This window comes from Mus caroli, unplaced genomic scaffold, assembly GCF_978045245.1.
Source record: "Mus caroli unplaced genomic scaffold, Mus_caroli_1 scaffold_15, whole genome shotgun sequence".
Taxonomy (NCBI): domain Eukaryota; kingdom Metazoa; phylum Chordata; class Mammalia; order Rodentia; family Muridae; genus Mus; species Mus caroli.
In genome coordinates, this window is record NW_028227270.1 from 79,013,566 (window position 1) to 79,034,329 (window position 20,764).

General features: G+C 45.1%; 1 protein-coding gene across 4 annotated transcripts in view; it reads right to left on the reverse strand.

The window, feature by feature from the left end:
• Nucleotides 1-20,764, reverse strand: part of Hivep1 (HIVEP zinc finger 1) — a 136,913-nt gene that overhangs the window by 31,361 nt on the left and 84,788 nt on the right. For all 4 annotated transcript variants that reach the window (XM_085831150.1, XM_085831148.1, XM_085831149.1 and 1 more), the window contains exon 4: nt 1,417-7,379. In XM_085831150.1, the coding sequence (XP_085687276.1) occupies nt 1,417-7,379 (5,963 nt within the window). The remainder of the gene's footprint in view (nt 1-1,416; nt 7,380-20,764) is intronic.

Below are 20,764 nucleotides of genomic sequence, written 5' to 3' on the forward strand. Positions count from 1 at the left end.
ACTGCTGAAGCTGAGTATACAGCACCAGTACTCAGTACTGCCAGGGCTTCTTCCATGGCACCCGGTACTTGCACTCAATACTTAAGGCTTTTTAACTTTCTCCTTGGGTTCTGAGGATGGAAGGGAAGACCCTCATATGCTTAGCACTGAGTTACATTTGCAGTCTGGGAGACCCATGTTTATAGGAAAATTAGGGATATAAACCAGCATCTCCTTATGTTCTCATGAGGAGGCATGGCCCAACCAATTTAGGAGTCCTGGGGTCTGGGAAGTTAGAAATAACAAAATTCCCATGTCGTTGGATTCCCCTTTCTTCCCTGACACAGGTTCTCCACCACCAGGTCACTCGGGTTGCCAACTTCTAACTCCTTACAAAACCTTCTGTCTCTGCCAGAGTCCTTGTAGTCTTCTTAATTAAACCCAGTTTTTCTTATTTTTATGTGATTTAAAGATCTACCAATTTAAAGAAAATTCATTTATCTAAAATATCTGTTATTGCTATTATCACCACTGACTCTGCTGACTACCACTGTGGAGTGCCTTCCCGTATCCGAAGCGCCACAGAACAGCCATGTTAGAGCCTTGCAGACCCCCACTGTAATGCTAGTCCCACAATATTTCATGTGGTTAGATCCATAAATGCCTCTGGATCAGAACTATGTGCTTGTGAACCTGCAGACATCAAAAAGCTAATCAATAATTCTGAATGAACAGAGCCTAAAATAATGCCCTTATTTATTTGATTGTCTAAATGATTTCCCCTAGTTTATAAAGCCAACAAATCTAAAGAGAATTCCACAAATTACAATGTCGTGACCTTAAATTATCCCACAAATCTTGACCAAATCAGCTACTAATGGAATGAGCTCTTTCATGCACCTTTCTGTCGGTAGCCAGTGGCTCTCAGAGGGTCACTCAGAATATTACAATGGGCATGGCAAGAACAAACCAGTCTGCAGGAGGCACAGGACAAATGTTACTGATTCTTTGTACAGTACACAGCAGAATACAATCACCTCTGGAAATCTACATGCTGGCTTTCCCAAATGAGCCTTGAGAGACTATAGCCATGATCTTCTCTCAACTAATAACTCCTCAGTGACAAGAAAAATCAAAGTGCTAGCATCCCCTGAGCAGAGTCAGCTGAAGGGAAAAGCACGAACAAACTAACAATCAGTGCCCTGCAGAAGTCATTGCTTGCAAAATATTTAGACAGAATCACTGCCAGAATTGTAGGTGACTCTTCCCAGTCAGTGGGACTGCTGGGGAAAATGTCACCTCCCATCTAATAATCACATAGTACAACCTGTCACTCACAATTAAAATACTTATTGTAAGTAAGATACTTAAAGGTGTTGAGACTTGTTGAAACTAATTTGCACAAACACCACTAAAGATGAATTATATCTCAAGTACCTTGCTTAAGTTGTTTTTCCACTTGCTTGAATAGACCACTAAATCTGATTTTGAATGGGTGGTTATTGCTTGGCAATACAGTGACTTTCCAGTCTTCTGTTTAGAATTAAGAAGAGAAAGAGCAACTTTTGTAGGCAAACCAAGTGGATTTGGGTTACTGGAGCTTACTGTCCACCCTGTATAGGCTGAAGTTTTCTGGTCATTCTGAGCCAACGGCAATGCCTTCTGTCTCAGCAGGTAACACCATGTAAAGCTGGTTGCAGTCTTGAGGCTGGGGAATGACGGCTGTTGAGTGTCTGAGCTGCTCACCAATGAAAGACCAGACACTACAGGCTGCCTCTGCCCTTGGATGACCTTGTTCTCTTCATTTCTAACCCCTGGCAACCCCTTTTCCTGGTTGTTGTCTATAGACTTCAAAGGCAAAACACAGGCACTTTCCGATGGAGCAGGGAAACTTCCCACTGTAGGAGTCAGAGATGTGGACAACTTGGTGTTTTTAAACTCCTGCAATTCATTGACATGGTCTGTGACTGTAAACGTAGAGGGTCTGGATGACAGATTATCAGTTGGTAAAACTTGAGTCAAATTAGCAGCATTATTGCTGCTCCTTCCAGAGGCAGAGCAAGCATCCTGTTCCAGTGCCGCTCCTTCAAGGGGCTCTGTAGTACAGAGCTGCCTTACCAGAACTGGCTTCTTTTGTTTATGGCTCTCATTAGCTCTTGAGCTTGGCAGCTCCAGCGGTCTTATGTTTGTGCTACAAACAGCTCCGTTCTCATCTTTAGCCCGCTTCTGATGCTTTTCCATGGCAATGTCTAAACTATTTGCTGGGGAAAGCATCCTTTTACTCGAGGCTGAGGATTCTTGTTGTGGGGAGAGTCTACCAACAGACGCCTTCTGAACCGTCGGCGAGGATTCTGAAACTGGAACATTTTGGCCCATCTCTGGGAGAACAGTTTTGCATGCAAGATCCTTCTCTGGTGTTGGCAATGCATTTTGGAGATAGTTCTGTGATTTTGGCATGGAATTTTGTTCTTCGCTGACTGGCACTAGACTTTGATTAGTTTGGCAAATTGGCATGTTGGACAGATCCTGGGTCACTAAGATCTGTGGCAGAGATGTGACAGGAGTGAAACAGTCCACTGTCACATGCCTCTTTTGGGGCACAGGCAGCACAAAGGAGGGCAGCTGCTTCTGCAGCCCCTCATCCCTCGGGAGCCCGAGCTCCAGCGGCGGCAGAGGGCAGGGTTTAGCCACGGGATCTGCTGCTTTGGCTGACGGTGCTTCTGACGCTGGGCACGGATCTGCTCCAGCTTGACCTGGAAGAACTTGATTAGGTGAAGAACGCAGAGGAGGAGCAGAGCAGCCCTGGCCTGAAGTGAAGGCCTGACACTGAAGCTGGTACTTGGGAGCAAAGCTACCATCCCCTGTCGAAGACACACATGCAGTGGGTGCTGCATCTGGTTTGCCACCCTGTGCAGACACTGGCAGAGGCAGTGGTGTGTTTTGGTGACTAAGGGGTGTATTGGTTTTGTTTAATAAATGGGCACCAAAAAGTTGTTGAGGAGGAAATGTGTCCGAAGAGCTGGAACTTGAAATTTCTGCCTGAAGATCTTTAGCCAGGGCCTGGGGGTGCACAGTATGTGCAGGGCAGTCTGCAGAAGCCATATCGGGGAGCCTCGGAGCCTGAAACGGCACTGTGTTCACACTCGGAAGAACAATGGTTTGGAGAGCTGCCGCACTGCCAGGAGAGAGGTGACTATCTGAAGCTATGTTTAAAGATATCTGCCGAATCAGGGGACCTCGCCTCCGTTCTAGAAGGGGCACGTGTCCAGTGCCCCCAACAGCAGATGGGGAGTAGGAGGGCTGTGATTCAACAAGTGCTGGCACCACGTGGGAAGGAGCAGTGCTCCCGCAGTCGAATGACTTACTTCTGAAATCAGAGACCTCCATCAGTGTAGGCACGGAACTGATCTGCTCTGACGCTGCCCGCCTCATTTCCCGGTGACTTCCGGGGACACTCAGTGTGCTTGAACCCAGTGGAATCAAAAGAAACTCGGCTTTGTTTGGAAAGTCAATTTTGGGGGCCAGCTCTACTTTAGAAATGTCTTCTAGGTCTAGGGAGGCGGAGAAGCTAGATGCATGGGATAAGCTGCTTTCTCTGCTGAGACTCCGGGACAGAGTGGACTCGAAGCTTGACTCGGTTGAGGAGTGCTCTATCTCAGCCAGCCGAAGTCTTTTCTTTTTAGGTGGCAGCTTTTCTGTTGGCAGCTTTGATAAGGTTTCACTACGCTGAGGCCATGTGAACTTCTCTGACTTTTCTTCGTCGTGACTCTGGGCTTCCAGGTCCCGATCTGGCTCTTCAGTGACCAGAATTTCTGGGACCTGGATGTTGTGCTGCCGGACAAGTCTCAAGGGCTGCCCTAACACATACCGCTCACTTGGAATCTTTCTAGCACTTTCCCGTGGCTCTCCTCTAAGGGCATGTGACAGTGTTGTCTGATGCATGGCATCCTGAGGTGGGTGGCCTTCCTCTGGGGCCATCCCTATCACTTTCAGGGCCCCAGGCATCCCAGCTCTGCCTATCTCCTGTAAAGAAAAAGTGATGCCCCCTTCCAAGGGCTCCGGCTTGTCAAATGAACTGGGCCTGCTCAGTGAGTTGGTGTGCTGGATGACAGAGATGCCACCCCCTTGTCTCTTCACCTCCATCTTGTCCTGAGCTGCAGAATTCAGCTGCTGTTCAACCATGGGGCACTGCTTCATGGGCAAGTGCCGTTCAGGGACCCGGGCCACAAGCTGGACAGGAGAGCTCTGCAGCTGGACGCCTCTGTGTGCCTGGTCAGCTGCCATGGCAGAGGCATGTTTGGATGGACTGGGAGCAGTCCCTGGGACCTGCTGCAGCTGAAGGGCGTCAGAGCTTTCTGGAGACCGCCCACTCTCACGTGGCTGCAAGTCCTCATCATCACCTACGCTTTTCATCTTCCTCCTTTTTCTTATCTGGGGCGTCTGCTCCCACACAGCTGTGGGAGCAGCAACTCTGTAGTGGAGAACCTGGGGTTGTGCCCCACCAGGTGCCGGGCCGTGCTCTGCCTCTCTCACAGCTGCCTTTGTTTTGGGCCCATGTAACTCTGAACAGTAAAATTTCTTATGATTCTCAAAATTCTCCAGTTTCCGATACCTATTTCGACAGGTTTCACACTCAAACATGGTCCCTCGTCCTTGATGTGACTTCTTCTTCTCTAGGTGAGGGGTCTGCGCTGCTTTGCTCTGTACTGGTCCAGCCTCACTGGAGGATGGGCACCCTTGACAGCTCTCATCCACAGACTGCCCAGAGCCTGGAACATGACTCTCACTGGCTGTGGAGTCTTCCACTGCAGCCTGTCTGACCAGGGGACGGTGATGGCCACTTGGGGGCATGGATGGGTTGGGTCCTGACACAAAGACATCATCATACAAGGTGCCAATTTTATCATCAAATGACTGGCTTCCTCTGAGAGGGGGAGGGGGAGGAATTATATTTGCAGGGATTGCTGAATAGCCCGTGGTTGGCATGGAGTTACTTCTCGTGATAGGCAGGCAGTCCAGGGAAGGGACAGACAGGAGGAACACCTGCTTTGACTTCTCGGTCGGGGTGAAGGGGGACTTTGGTATATCAGAGCTGGAGCTTGTTCTCCGTCCCATCGGTTTTAGGTCAAACTGAAAGGAATCTTTGAATATGTATGATTTGGGGGAGTCAATGCTTCCCCGTCTAGAAAGTGAGGTTCTCCGGGGCTTCACGCTATCCAGTTGCTTATCATCGACCAAGGCTTCATTGTCTGAGATCAGCTTGGAAATCCTTTCCTCCAGAGTTTTGGTTGCCAAGGGTGGGCGCATCTGGCCTGTGACGACTGATGACTTCTCTCCGGTAGCCAAAGCAGAAGGTGCTGGAGCACTGATTCGAGGCCCTGGGGCTCCACTGTTCTTAGCTGGGTCTGGGTCCATGATGGGAAAAGTTCTGGCAAACGGAGTGGGAGGACTCACGGCTTGATCAGCACTCTCGGACCGTGAAAAGTAGCCAGAGTCTGTACTTCCTAAGCTCCGGGGACTCAGCAGCAGCTTCCCCTGCTGTTCCTGGGGGTCCTCTGTGGCCTGCTGTCTCTGGAGCTGTGCATGTGCTGTTCCACTGTGAGAATCTGGCTTCCCTTCTGACTGACTCACATCCCCTTTCTGATGGCACGACTCATCCATCTCTAGGGATGACACACTGGCTGAATGTGACAGTATGCTTGCAACATGAAGGTCCCTCGGGCTCTGTGGACTAGGAAGTTCAGGATTGGGATTGGCCACCTGAAGACAGTCAGTTTTCAAGGGGGGCATGCTTACTGGATGGACCACAACCTTTGGTAACTCTGTCGGGGCTTGTGACTCTGAAGGTCTGTCCTGTGAAGAGAAGCCATGGACCACATGATCTGAATTGCTTGGTATCAATTTGGGTAAAGCTTCAGGATTCGATACCGTCTTCATTGTTTGCACAGGTTGCAGGTCCTTGACACATGGGTTGTTCTGTCTCCCATCTGCAAGCCCCTCTTCATCGCTCTCCCCACTGTCTTCAATGTCCGAATGGACACTAAGTGCTTTGGGGCACTCTTGGGATAAGAACAACCCCCCAGCCTCTGGTTGTAAGACAAGGCCCAGTTTGATGGTGTGTGCATGGGATTTCTTGTGCTTATACAGATTACTTTTAGTCTTAAATGAAAACCCACAAGTCACACAGGGGTAGGGCCGCTCTCCAGTGTGGGAGCGGATGTGCTTTAAAAGCACGCTGGGCTTTGCACATGCTCTATTGCAGTACTCACAGATATATTTGCCTTGTTTTTTTGGCTTCTGATCTCGAAGAAGGAGACTGCACATTTGTTCTACACTTTGACTGACAACAGAAGCAACATGGGTTGAGCTGTAAATTGGCCCTGGGGGCGACTGTGTGGAACTGGCAGGGCTTACTGACAAAGGTGACACAGAATCCATTTGCTGGTGTGGAGGAGTGACCTGAGTTCTAGTGGAGGGAGAAGTGAGACCTACAGTGGATGTCATTGCTGTATTATAGATCGGCTCAAGTTTAGTGCTCTCAAGGGTGTGCAGGTTTGTCAGTGAGCCTGTGAAGCCCAGGTGCCCCGGAAGCTGCTGATTCTGTTGGCTAAGTTTGGGAACAAGGTGATCCTGTGAGCTGTACAGGTGAGAAACACACTGAGCTGCCACTTGTTCACTCTTCTGAGTGGAGGCCACATGTACTGGGTACGAGGTACACGGAGGACACGGCGATTCAACAACCAGTTCTGGGGACGTAGCATTTGGAGCATCCAGGGAGCTGTTCTTTAATTTAGAAGGGGATCTTACAGTTTTATTTGGTCTCAGTTTTTCTGTCTTAATTGCACAAGATGAGCCCTTTTGTGACAAGGTGCTCAGTTCTGGCTCCATTGCTTTCAGTAAGACATCGAACGCGGTACTTGTATAGGAGGGGGGCGTGGCGCTACAGCAAGGAGAGCTACATTCACTATTGTCAGTCCTGGCTTTAGTGGACGAGGAGCTGGAGTCCTGCTGCCCATCAAGGCCACTGAGCCTGGCTGGGTCTGAACCCTCCGACCTCCATCTCCGCAGTTCTGACCGGTGGTGAGGAGATGAGGCTTTCTTTGGGGAGACCGAGTCTCCAGATTCTGAGGATTCAGCAGTCATCCCTGGTGTTTCTCCATTTTGCTTGGTAAATTGCCTCCCCTGTTTAGCAGGGACACAGTTGTGTTTCTTATGAGACTCTGCTACGCTTGGGAGGACACTGAACGGTGGCTCTTCTGGGTTTTGCTTGTGTTTTGTCTGAAGAGGACTCCTCAGGGGGGATTTTGGTATTTTTTTCAGGTGATTCTCAGCAACAATCTTTTTTCGTTTCACACCTTTAAGAGACTCAGAAGTTCCTTTAACGCCAGCCTCTAAGACTTCTGTTAAGACAAAAAAGAAAATCAGTTGGTAAAATTGTACATGTGCCATGATTGTTTAAAAACTAAGATTAGTATCAAAAGGGTGAGAAGCCTCCTTTAACAAAGCTGTTTCTTGACACTATGGACATTTTAAGAAGACTCGCAATCAAGTCCATAGAAACACTAATATAGATATCACGCCAAGCTTTTCTAGAACACTCTGTTCCTGTCTGGAGGAACCCAGGTCATGGAATTACATCTTTCACAAGTGGGCAATCCTCCCATCATTGCTCATCCAACCACAGACTCTACTGACACCACACTCTGAGAGAGGCTGCCCAAGCAAAGAAGAAAACTCCACCTTCCTATAGGGTAACTGACTACTGCACTCATAACCCTTTACTGATGGCTCCCAAGCCTCTGGACAAAGGATGCTGCTATTTGTATGAGGAAAAACGCTCCCATGTAGTAATAAATATAGGAGTGAATATACTTCTCCTGGTCATGATATACTGGACAGTGGGATCAGGAAGTGTTGTGACCACAGAGATTACACCAATGAACAGAAAGTTACAAAAATAAAGAAATACTCATTTCTGGTTTCTCGCCCAAAACATGAAGAAGTCCTAAGATTGTCATAGCTCTTGGTTTAATAAAAAACACCAATGTAATAGAACAAAAATATCCACTACAAATGCTTCTTTGCATTAATGGTGACTAGGAAGTCAAGTAGACCTAGAAAGCTAGACAGGCGAGAAGAAACCACTACGGTGAAGAAAACACTGACCTCATTTTTAGCTTCTTTAGAAGTAAATCAGTTTAAATGTCAAGAACTAGTCACAACTTCTCTAAACCATTATGCATTTAAGCAATGACTACTTGCCATTATTCTGTCTGTTTTTGATTTGTTGGATCCTTGAACATATAAACAAAAGTCGTTCCTCCATATATTCCTTATTTTAGAAAAGCCAAATATTTTAATTCATTGCTTTCCCATGGCTGTTACAATGTACATATTTGAAATTCATACTGGAACAAAACATTACACTGTAATAACTACTTTGCTCTGAGGATGATGAAAATTTACATAAAATGTTTTATTCCTGTAGTGACATGCACGTCCGAGCTCTTATAGATACCCTCAGTAAAAAGAAGATACTGACTCACTCCACTGGATACCTTTCCTCTCCAAGGGCAGGATGGGAAGGCAGGGGAGTGGCTCAAGCACTGCAGTGAAGCATCTCAGAAGTGCCAGCTCTTTCCTACAGAGCAGTGCTGAGCAAGCCTTTTGTATCTTCTAGTCACTCTTTTATGAGGTGACATCTTCCTCACTGGTTTCTCCTCAAGACACACATAACTTGTTCCTGTGTCATGACTTGCTCATGTTCTCTTTGAGCTATCAGACAAGGGTATCAAACTGAGAATCAATCAGTGGTCACCCTAAGCTGGCAGATTCCCCACCCACTTTCCAAAAGCCAGGTGGTGAGCTGTCACAAAGAGCAAACCATTAGGTGACAAAGGCAACTCTAAGGCAAGAATGGGAAGCCGTCTGGGGGCGTGGCCTGTGGACCAATCTTACTATTTCACAGAACTTGCAGAAGAAGCTGTTTTTACATTGTTTATATATATTTTTAAAGCAGGTCTTGCTGTGTAGCCCAGGCGGTCCTGAACTTGGGATCCTACTGCCTCTGCCTCCTGAGTGCTGGGATTACTGATTTAAGCAGCATGATAGACTCTTTCATATTGTTGTTTTAATTAAATGGTGCCCATCATTACAAAGAATCAACCCGTAGCTGAAATACTCAAACTTATGTTGTTTTAAATTAAAGTAATACAACTTTTGGCTTTTCCAGAAAAGGAAAGCTGGCTGTAAAGTGCAGGAGTCTCTAATCTTAGCCCCCAGGAGGAACTACGTGCTTGAGGCCATCTTGGACCACAAGGAACTACGTGCTTGAGGCCATCTTGGACCACACACTGAGATTGCCTCAAGAGAATGAGAAAATAAAGAGAATTTCTAAATATTCCTCTTTTACTTATGATATTTCTGAAAAAAAAAAAAACTATAGTTAAGGATTAGAAAAATGTTTTGAGCAACATGTTCCAATTTCAATAGGACCTGACTTTCTGTCACTTGCCATTGCATTTCATACATGTCGGTTACATTTGTAAATGTCTACTGTCAATTCTTGGTGTGTAGCTTTAATTTTAGTACACGGTATAGTGTGTGTGTGTGTGCACCTGTGTCGTGTGCCTATGATTGTGTGCACATTTGCATAATATGCTGATGTGTTGAGTACATCTGCCTATGTATGTGTGGAGGTGCACCTGTGTTGTATGCCTCTGTGTGTGTACTTGTGTTGTACATCTATGTATATGGATATGTATAGTACCCCTGTGTGTTATGTGTCTATGTGTGTGGGTATGTCCATAGGTACAATCTGAAGACCAGAGTTCGAGGAGATTGTGTCTTCCTCTATTGCTTTTCAGTATAATTTTTAAGGCAACGTTTTTCACTGAACCTAGATCTTGTCATTTGCACTATATCAGCTAGCTGACAAATCTCCAGGCCCCTCCTTTCGCTGCCCTTCAGAACTGGTACTGCAGGCATGTACCACCATGCCTGGCTTTTCTGAGGATGCTGGGGACTGAAATCAGGTTCTCATGCTCACAGAGCAAGCACTGTATCCACAGAGCCATCTTTCCAACCACTCTTTTCTTAATTTATTGTATTTATTTTATGTATGTATATATGTATGTATGTATGCATGCATGCATATATATCCATCTGTGTGTGTGACAGTCTATATGTCATGAAGCATGCAGAGTTCAGAGGACAACTTATGGAACTGTTTCCCTCTATGATGTGTGTATCACATAAATCTCCTCCCACTGCCACTCCACCCCCATTTTACCTCATTTCATTCTCTTAAGTTCGAACTCTTGTTAATAATATTTATGACATTAACTTTGGTGTTCATGGTCACACTTGGTTTCTGCCATATTGATTTCTATCTTTCATGTTCTCCCTGTCTTTCTCTGGCTGAGAATATGGAAGCGCAGTCCAGTCACTCAAGGACACATGCCAGGCCTTTTTGAAGTTGCACCACCCATTCCTTCTTGATTCTGCTGGATCTCTATGGGAGGTGCTCGGGAGGGGACCAGATGATGGTGCTATGCAGAGGGGGACTTGAAGCTTCTTCCAGGGCTGTGTCAGACTGAAAAGCTGTCTGCGGTTCTAGTAGTGATAGCAGTACTCTTAACAGAGGCAGAGCACAAGGCTTAAGAGTGGTTTTCCAGAAGTTCTACAAAGGTTTCCTGACTTTATATGGGAGCACTGAGCTAGTTTGAGAGGGGAGGGGGGCCCTTTACTTGGCAACCACAGAAGCTCACTTCCCCATGCATGTGTGGGACCACAGCTGAACAGTGAGGACCAGTCATTCTCAGCAGGAAGATGGCCAGGCTAATGATGGCAGTGCAGTTAACAAAACACTACAGAACCGTTTAAAATAATTACTACAATGGCACAGCAAGCTGAAAATTGTGATACATGAAGTATACAAGCACATTCTTTTCTGTCCCTAGAGAGAGGTCTAGGCTAAGAGGCAGATATCTGGGAATGCACAGTGAGGGCTGTTTTTGTAAAGGTAAACAAGTGACCAGCCAAAGAAAACATGCTATGGAGAGGAAAAGAGGCCTGATGTCAGAGGCCTGGGTAATTGCTAGACTTAAGGCTAAGCTAGGAGTGGGAATCAACAAGGTAGGACCTGGAAAGATACAACGACACCCATGACAGTGAAGAACCTGGGCACTCCTGTGACCCAGGGTGTTAAACACACACAATGGCATTAAGGAGAGCGACCAGGCTTGTGGCATGGGAATGGGGAGGATGGGCTCAGGTCTGAAAGCATGGTCAGTGGGACCCAGGGGCCAAATCCACCTCAGCCATGGGGCTAGTGTGGGGAGGAGGGCTGAGCTCAGGGCCCAGCTAAGCTGGATCTCTCCCTGGGAAGCTGGACACGAAGGGCAAAGCCCAGATATTACTAACAGAGAAGAAGGGAGATTTCTCAGGGTGAGAGGCTGAGTGTGTGTGCAGACAGGAAGCTATCCTCAGTACAGAGGAGAAGACTGAAGCCACAATACAGAAAACTAGGCAATCAAACGCATAACAAAGAGGATGTATAATCAGGAAGCTAGGGAGGACCAAGACAACTGACCATTGGGGATGAAGACATGGCAGGGACAGCTTGCTTCACGTAGGTGACACATCTCTGACTTAGTCCTGGGCAGGGAGCAGAAGGAAGCACTTTCAAGTCAGGGAGGTTTCATGAACGTGGTGTGCAGAAAACGCGTTTAAAACACACATGGGGAACAGCATGCAAACCAGGCTGCACACAGACCAGCAGAGCGAGCGGAAGGCACAGTGGGAAAGGTATTCTGCCAGCAGCTGATCCTCAGTCCTGAATATAAAGCAGGAAAGGTGGGGATTTGCACAGTAGGCACAGGAAGCCACAACACTTCACTGCCAAGCTCTTCCTTCCCTCCAGGAAGATGATCAAGAAATATTAACCAGGAATATATGATCAAGTAATGGTAACGTGGTGGCGGCTGCTTAAATCTCACCCATCTTTCCAACCTCTTATCTACTTCATTCTTACACCACTTAAAGAAGACTAAACTATCAGCCTAAAATGTTGTATTGAGAAGCAATTCAGCACTCACCAGCAAAGCTAAAGCAGATAACAGAGATGTGGCCCTGTTAGGAAGGTGCTGAGCATGCAAACATGCAGTCTGGATCCCCAGAAGCCACACTCAAGAAAAAAGAAGAGAGGAGGAGAGGAGGCAAGAGGAACACAGGGGAGGGGAGGGGAGGGGAGGGGAAAGTGTGACAGTTCATGTCTGTGATCTTAGCACCAGGGGAAGTCAAGACAGGAGGACTCCTGGGCTAGTTGGCTAGCCTTGCAGAATCATGAGCTCCAGGCTTGGAGTGTGAAAAAAAACCTGTCTCAGAAAACAAGAATAACCCAGGAAGAAACCAGTGTCAGTGCCTGCCCCCAGTACATACACGCAATGCACACACATGAATATATACGTGCATCTACAGCACACCATACATACGAAGGCAAAACAAAGACTTAATCCGAAAAAATGAATACAAACTTCCTTGTCAGGAGACCTGTACTGAAATGCTGAGCCTGTTAACCTGAATCTAAGCTTATATATGAGCTCTGGAAGTGTAACAGGGAAGGAATCCTAAGATGGCTGGCATTGCTGCTCTGCTTTGAAGTCCACCACCTTAAAGATGCTCTCATGAAGCTGTGTTTTGCACATAGCCATGTGGGAAGCAAAACAATGGCCAGCAAAATGTGACCTCTCTGATACCTGAAACAAGTGCGCAGGTTTCTTTCAGTGCTGGAGAGGCTATGCTGGCCTGATGATGTCACGGACTTTGGAATGAGGAAATTACCCTGAATTACAGTGAGATCCTTTCAAACTTCACAGCAGAGTCTCTGGCTAACCAGCAGTCAGGTAAGAGACTAGGCTAAAAGATGCGACCTGCCCCTACTGGCTACAAAGCTACAGGCTTCAGGGTATGCCAGAGAGCAAGAGCCCAGGGTAGACATAGATGCAGAGTGTCCTCAGACTCAGGGGCCCAGAGTCCTGACCCCAAGGCAATTGTGCTCAGAGGTGGAACTTTGGAGAGTTAGCTGGACTGATCGTGAGGACTCAGACTTCTTCAGGGAATTGACCAACTAATGGGTTCATAATCAGACTGCAATACTGTGGAACAGGTCTTCACAAAGAGAAGTCCCCGGCCTTTCTGTTCCTCTGTGGCAGGTTGTCAGGAGGTGAACAGTCTATCCAAGATTCTCTGTTTTGCCTCCTGTTCAAAGTCATGGAGCTGGGTCACCAAGAAACTGGGCCTGGAAAAACCCTTCCCTTCCTTTAACGACAGTCTCAGGTATGTTGTTACAGCAAGCAAAGCTGACTCAGACAGCAGGTGCTTAGCATATGCAAACTGCTGGGTTCAACCTGCTGTACCAAAATAAAGAAGAAATACAGATGAGAGAATGACTGGAGAAAAGAAACACTGATCCAATGGTTGCACTGCCCTTGAGAGTCTAGCCACAATACCCAATGCTGCCAATACGCTAAGCGAGCAGGGACCCATTATTCCCACTACCTCTAGAAAGAAACAGCCCCTGACACCTTGATGGAGCCCACACTCTCATTCATAGAATGGCAGGGCAGTGAGCATGGTCAGGAGTATAGCTCAATGTCAAAGTGAATGCTCACAATTCAGGGCACTGGATTCAATGCCCTGCATCACACACATTAATATAATTAATAATAATAACCTTAGTAAATGAAAATAAAAGTGAATTGTCTGGAGCAATAAAAGCAGACTGTATCTGCTAAGGTCAAACTAGACTCATAAAAAGTTAAATGAGCACACCATGTCTTCTAGCTGCAACAAAATTCAACTAGAAATAAATAATGGGAGATAGATGGAAAATCCCCAGCTGTATGGAAATTAAGCAATACAATTCTAACTAGCTAAAGAGGAAAAAGAAGTCACCAGGGAAACAAGGAAAATCAAAACAGAACTTGAAAACTGGGAAACTGTGATGAATTCATGCCAATGTACACCACAATGCCACACCACACACAATGCCATGCCTGGCTACAATGTCAGTCACCAGGACACAGAGACCTCTCAGTGCAAGACCAGGACAAGAGGACCTCTACCAGAACCACTGCTGTTCTTAACCATTTCCTGAGAGCAACCAGCTTGTGCAACAAGCCAGACGTGGATGGTAAGGATGCACAGTATTTTGTGGGGACAGTCATTTAAAAAGATGCAATGAAATGACCAAAAGTCTTGAGTGCTACCTCCTTACCATATTTACAAACAGCAATCTTTCTATTTATACCATGGCTGGTAGAAAATATACGGGAAAATTTATTTACAACAGAAACCTAAACTCTGATAAAAGTAAATTTTATACCAAGTAGTAGAAACATGCAGACAATACAACAGACTTGAGGAATGATGGACCCAGAACATGGGAAGTGGGGTAGGCGTGAGGGCTGCAGTATGCGCAAGCTCAGACAAAGCAGTCTCAAAAGAGCCAGGAGGGGGTTGGCACATCACACCTCTGGCAAGAGTTAATACTGGGAAGGTGCCAGCTCAGTTCTTTTAAATTTTCTGTATTTTACAAAATTTTAAGGAAAAAAATCCTCAGTTTTAAAATATGACAAACCATAGTGTTTATTCAGGAAAATAAACTCTATTAGACGGCAAAGTTCTGCAAGGAACGGTAAGGACAAAGTCAGTGCTGTGACATAGTGACTAAAACAGGACCACCCTCCCCACTCCCACCCCTGCCCCGCCCAAGATCAGATCACTGGTGAGACGGAAACTTATAAAGGTTTAATATGTTATAAAGCCGAGTTCAAAACCTTAGGAAAAGGATGGTACCATTTCCAATATGAGATTCTGATCTCATATACAAGATGATAAAATAAATATAGGTTATAAGCAAAGAGTGTATAAAATAAGCTCAAAGGTTCAATATAAAAATAAAACCAGAGAGACAGCTAGAAAACCACAGGTAAACTCTTAGCTTATCTTATGCTGGAATATAATAAGTTTCTATTTAAAAAAAAATACCTAATAAAAAATTTAAAAAAAAAGAAAGGTGATTTAAATACATTAAAACTAAAGTCTCTAGGCATATAAATATATGTAAATATACACAAAGTAAAAAAAAATAAATAAATTGAAAGCAGATGAAAGGTTGATACACTAATGCATACACAATTTTTATGTGGTCTTACTGGTAACAGAAAATTAACTAATCCAGACCTGCTCCTAGAACACACACTATCTATCAGCCTGTAGCTAATGAAACACTAGAAAGATAAAGAAGTTACCAAATCAAGATCCATGAGGGATTAGAGATCCTCAGATTAAAACACCAGTGTCCTTGCCCCCAGGACAGGCAGGCATATTCAGAAGGGGAGCTTAGGCTATGGGGTCCCTGCTGTCTAAACAAAGCAGAAAGCAGCAGCAGACTAGGGTATTTTCCACGTGGTGCACACAGTAAAGTCCCCAGTGTTCTCCTAGGTAGGAGCTTCGGGGCCCTGTCTGGGACTGAGGATGCACTAGATGGAAACCAAGCTCTGCATTCCCTGCAGTTCACTTTTCATGGCTCCCAAAGTCATAAACCTGAAACTATTAAGATCATATTAGATTGCTATTTGCCTAGAAGCCTGGAAGAAAATTAAAATCTCTGAAGGAAGATTGCAACTAAGCCTTCAAAATACTTCTGTAGTTTTCAAATAAAATATCCAGCACCAGTTCAAAGATAGCCGGCTACCTAAGAAGAGAACTGGGCATGAGAGCCACTGCCCTAAATGCAGTGACGTGAGCCAGTGCACCAGACCACGTCAAGACTCGGTTTATGTTGCTGGGGAGTACTGAGGGTCTAGAGGATACTACAAGGGCTAACATTGACACTGTAGATGGAAAAGGCAAACAGAACCCAGCAGGCTTCGACCTACTCAACTCATTTAAGAACTGGGAAAGAGACCATACTGAAGGACACTGAAGGACATGTGAGAAGACAAAGGATGTCAGGATGCTAAGGCGGTTATGAAAAAAGGAAGAAACCACCCAAAATTCTCTGGGGATCTCTGACAGTACAGGGATGAACAATGGGCATCCTTTGTGAGACAAGACAGAGAAACTCTGGGAACCAAACACATAAACTTACAGATTTAAAAGCACTGGATGAAACACAAGAAAGATAAAGAATTTCAGCCCCTGTGTTCATCAGTGGAAAACGGCAAAAGTCAAAGATAAAATTTTTGGTGAGAAAAGCATATTGATAATTTTGAAAATCCAGATTGCTTTCAAAGGATCAACAGTTCTGACATATGATATCACAAAGTGCCCTAGAGGAAATTAACTCCCATGCTAGGTTCCCACTTCCCAACCCAGAGAGACTTCTCCAGGTGAAGTGATGTAGATACCACCTGAAAGATGACACTTTATAGAATTTGTCACAACAAACACATATCAATAGAGAAACTCAACACAGCATATTGTAATAGGTAAATTCAACATAGTAGACATGGACAGAAAAAGTCAACACAATAGTCACTAATAGAGAAATTTAACAGACACATATCAACAGTCACCAATGGAGGAATTTAACACAACAGATAATACAGTAACAGAGAAATTCAATATACTAGGCACACACTAACAGAGAAATTCAACATTCTTCTTTAAGATAAAGCAAAGTTCCAGAGAGAAAACTCACATGAAGCAAAACCAACAGGAAAAAAACAAAGCAAAACAAAACAAAACAAAACTCATGGTGGACCTGCCAAGATGCCACAACTATGCTACAAAGTGAATGTAAAAGTCCTCCAAAGGCTCACGGGTGAAGGCTCTGTTCCCACCTTGGCACTGGGTGGCGGTATAGACTCTTAGGACCTAAGTCTTAGGTCTGTGGGGACTGCGGCCCTCAGCTTCTTAGCTGTCACTGAGAAAGCAGCCTCCTCTGCTCCACACAACCACCATGGTGTGCCTCACTAAGGCTCGGAACCATTTGAGCCAACTTCCTTCTCTTCGTGTTTATTAGTTATGGCATTCTCTCTTATGGGCAACTTATACAACCTGCATGAAACTTAACCATGCACAGTACAAGAGTGGGTCAGTCAAAAGTGAATGAGTGAGTGGATACGCCCAGAGACAAGGAGAGAGGCAGGCTCAGAAGCTGTGCCTGTGTTAACATCTCACTCTCCTGTTACTCACCGTATCCCTAAATGCTGTACCCTAACAATGCACTGCTTACTGCTCTCTCCGGCTACCTTTTAAAGATATTACACAGAGGAGAGGAGGCACACTTAGTGTTAATTCTAATCCTTTTCATAAGCACCACAGAGAGAGTTACACAGGTTACACAGAGAACCCTTAACACAGGTTCTCTGACTGCTACAGCAGAGCTAGCTAAGCAGGTAAGAGAACATCAACCACAACTGATACCAGGTGCTATGACATAACTCTATCTTCTATTCTTCTAACATGCTCTAATTTTGAATAATGACTCATGCAAAATAGAAATTTAACAACAGGTAAAGCTGATTGGTGGCACACGCCTTTTTAACACCAGTACTTTGGAGGCAGAGGCTGGTGAACCTCTGTGAGTTTGAGGCCAGTCTGATCTATATAGCAAGTTCCAAGCCAGCCTGGGCTAGATAGTGAGACTCTTTCTCAAAAGAAAAAAAAAAAAAAGAATAAATAAATGAAGTAGAAAGGGGGGCTAGAGAGATGATTCCGGGGTTAAGAGCATGCCTTTCTCCGCTGAGCTTATCTGTCAGGTGGTTCACATGCAGCTGTGTTTCTAGAAGATCCGATGCCTTCTTCAGAAACCCATGAAGACCCACCCCACACAGCATACAGAAGCACGACTTAAAAGGAAACAGTAAGAAGTTTAAGCCAAAATATCCTGATGTATTTTTTCAGGTTCATAAAATGCAGTTATATAGGAGGCCCACTCTACCTTTGATTAAAACACAAACTGTACAAATAAAGTTGTATCTCCCTGTTTTGTTTGGCCTGCTTTCAGGAGAAAGATTCAAAGACCTTAGTGATGTCTTAAGAAAGTCCAAAGCTGTCTACATATTAAGTTTACATTCGTTGGTTCCAGGCTTCTCTCACATTGGCTGACATGAGATGATCATTTTTCTAAGCAGTATGTGCTCAGGACCACTCTCAGTGACACTCGGGAAGCCTCTAAGTCAGAGTCCTTGGTAGCCTGACATCTACCATGGCAGGGGATATGTCTACCAATGTGACAAATACTAAAGATTGTTTGATCCCTAACTTTCAGTGGTTTACCAGCATTATGCTGGTCCTTAGTGACAAGTTATAAACTGTATATAACACTGTCTACTACAAAGGTGGAAAACTGGAAATTCCTGCAGACTTGTTTCTGACAGTGTTAAACTGTCAGAAATCTAGAATCTTCACTTCAGGGTTTCACACCCACCAGGATAAAAAGATGTTGATATTGTAATATTAAATACAACAAGAAAAGTCTCATTCTTTATGATTAAAAAAAATCTTGAGGACAGAGCAATTTGCAGCTGTCCACAGACTATCACAATGAAGGTTTTTGTTACTAGGACAAACAGCAATGATTTGTATGCATCACTGTGTCAGATAATTGAAGACCCTAAAGGAGATAGCTTCCTTCAGATAAGCAACCTGAGACCTAAAAGCAATAGTGTACATTGCTTGCAAGCCCTGCCTGTTAGGAAAAGGACTTCGTCTTCTCCCACTCCCCATCCATCCTTCTTGACTCTTTCACTGACGAAGAACTCCTATCCACAGATGCCTGTGGGCACTATGATGGGCAAAGTCAAACTGGAAGAACTACAGGGGTAGTTCCATGGCAGGGGTAGGGTGGGAGGGGGCCACAAGGAGAGGGGTGCAGAACAATGATACAAAGCCCTCAGTTCACCTTGTGGAGCTCTGTCATGACTGGAGAAGGAGAACAATGATACAAAGCCCTCGGGTCACCTTGTGGAGCTCTGTCATGACTGGAGAAGGTCTGGTAAGCAGTTCCAAAGCAACCAAGCATGTGCTCAGTGGGGGGCCTGAGAGGCTGTGCACCCCAAGCTAACACTGCCACATCCCTCTTAAGTTTAGATGGGGGACAGACTTAAACAATTTGCAAGTGTCAAATGACTTTTGTGACAGTACCTTGTTAAAGGACTCTCTTTGTTGGTGGTTGATGTTCATTTCTTCTACTGACCATTATACTAATGAAGACATGGAAAATCAGGGCAATAAGGGACTAACTCAGTGAGGAGTTCTGGGGCTGGGGGGGCAACCACACTAGATGATCTAGATGCTATAATATAGACTAGCTTCTTCCCTGCATCCCCAGGTCCCCTCTCGCCTATTCTGGTCTCCCACCCAACCACACCTGATGCTTCCCAATCTTTCCCTGAATGAAATCACTTCATTTCAGAGCCTTGGTGGCCAGGTAAAAATTCCATGTTATCCTTCCAATATGCTACCTTTTTTCTGCACAGTAGAGCCTGTGGGATGCTCGGGAGAGCAGGGTCAGGGAGAGCACCCTGGAGTGTTTGGGAAAGTCCTTTACTTCCAAAGGATCTTGCTATGTGCATTTCTCAAGTTTACGTTCTGCACCTCTAGTTACTCATTTGACTCCAGTCCCTCGCTCCCTTCATTTCTAGTCTCAATTCCTTCCCCTGGGATTGTCTTCCTCACAGATCTACACTGGGCTGTTTTTGTCGTTGTTATCTTTTTTTAAATAATTTTTTTAAGATTTATTTATTTAGACTTATTTATTTATTATTTGTAAGTACACTGTAGCTGTCTTCAGACACATTTTCTTCTCTCTCTGGCACTGCTTGCTCTTGCCCATAGATTTATTTATTATATGTAAGTACACTGTAGCTGTCTTCAGACACCCCAGAAGAGGGCATCAGATCTCTCATTATGGATGGCTGTGAGCCACCATGTGGTTACTGGGATTTGAACTCAGGACCTTCAGAAGAGCAGTCAGTGCTCTTAACTGCTGAGCCATCTCTCCAGCCCATTGTTGTCATTTTTTAAGGAGACACAAGAGCAGGTCCCTTTGGAAGGAACCAGGGTCTGAGCTTGCTTTTGTATTACCTACTTTTGCAAAGGCAGAGCAAAGGCTAGGCAGACAAACAGCAGCACACAATCTCTTTGAGTTGCTCTGTAACGTGTATTTAAAAAACACTCCAGCGAGTGACATTAAGTCAACTGACTAAGGACAAAGCACAGTACCTGTCACTGGTCCAAGAACCCAGTGGGAATGAATGTGAGACCTGCTACTCTCTGTAGCCCTCAGAGATGCTGTCAGTGCAGCTCAGGACACACATCCTTATCTTAAATGTTCTTGTCAAAAATGAAGCTATAGCAATAAATACATGTGTAACAGAAGCTAAGACAAATAGGATTTTCAACCATTTTCATTTCTATACAATCGGAATACTTCTGCTAAGCAAACATGAGAGCACTATGTCATAACGTAATTGGTACTGACTTGTCTCATGCTAAACAAAGTTACTATGCAATTTATAACCAACGGCACTTGGCTGAAGGAGACATACCGCAAACTGTGCAAACTGCATCTTTTAATGAATTACACGTCATGAAATTAACATCATGTTAGCTGCCTAAATCTCTCATTTACTTACCAGTGTGAAATAGTCAGTAGCACCCTTAGAAAAGGGTGAGAGGATGGAGTTAGGCGCACTGGCTGCTCTCCTAGAGGACCTGTTGGATCCCTAGAACCTACATGGCAGTTCACAACTGTTTGTAACTCTAGTTC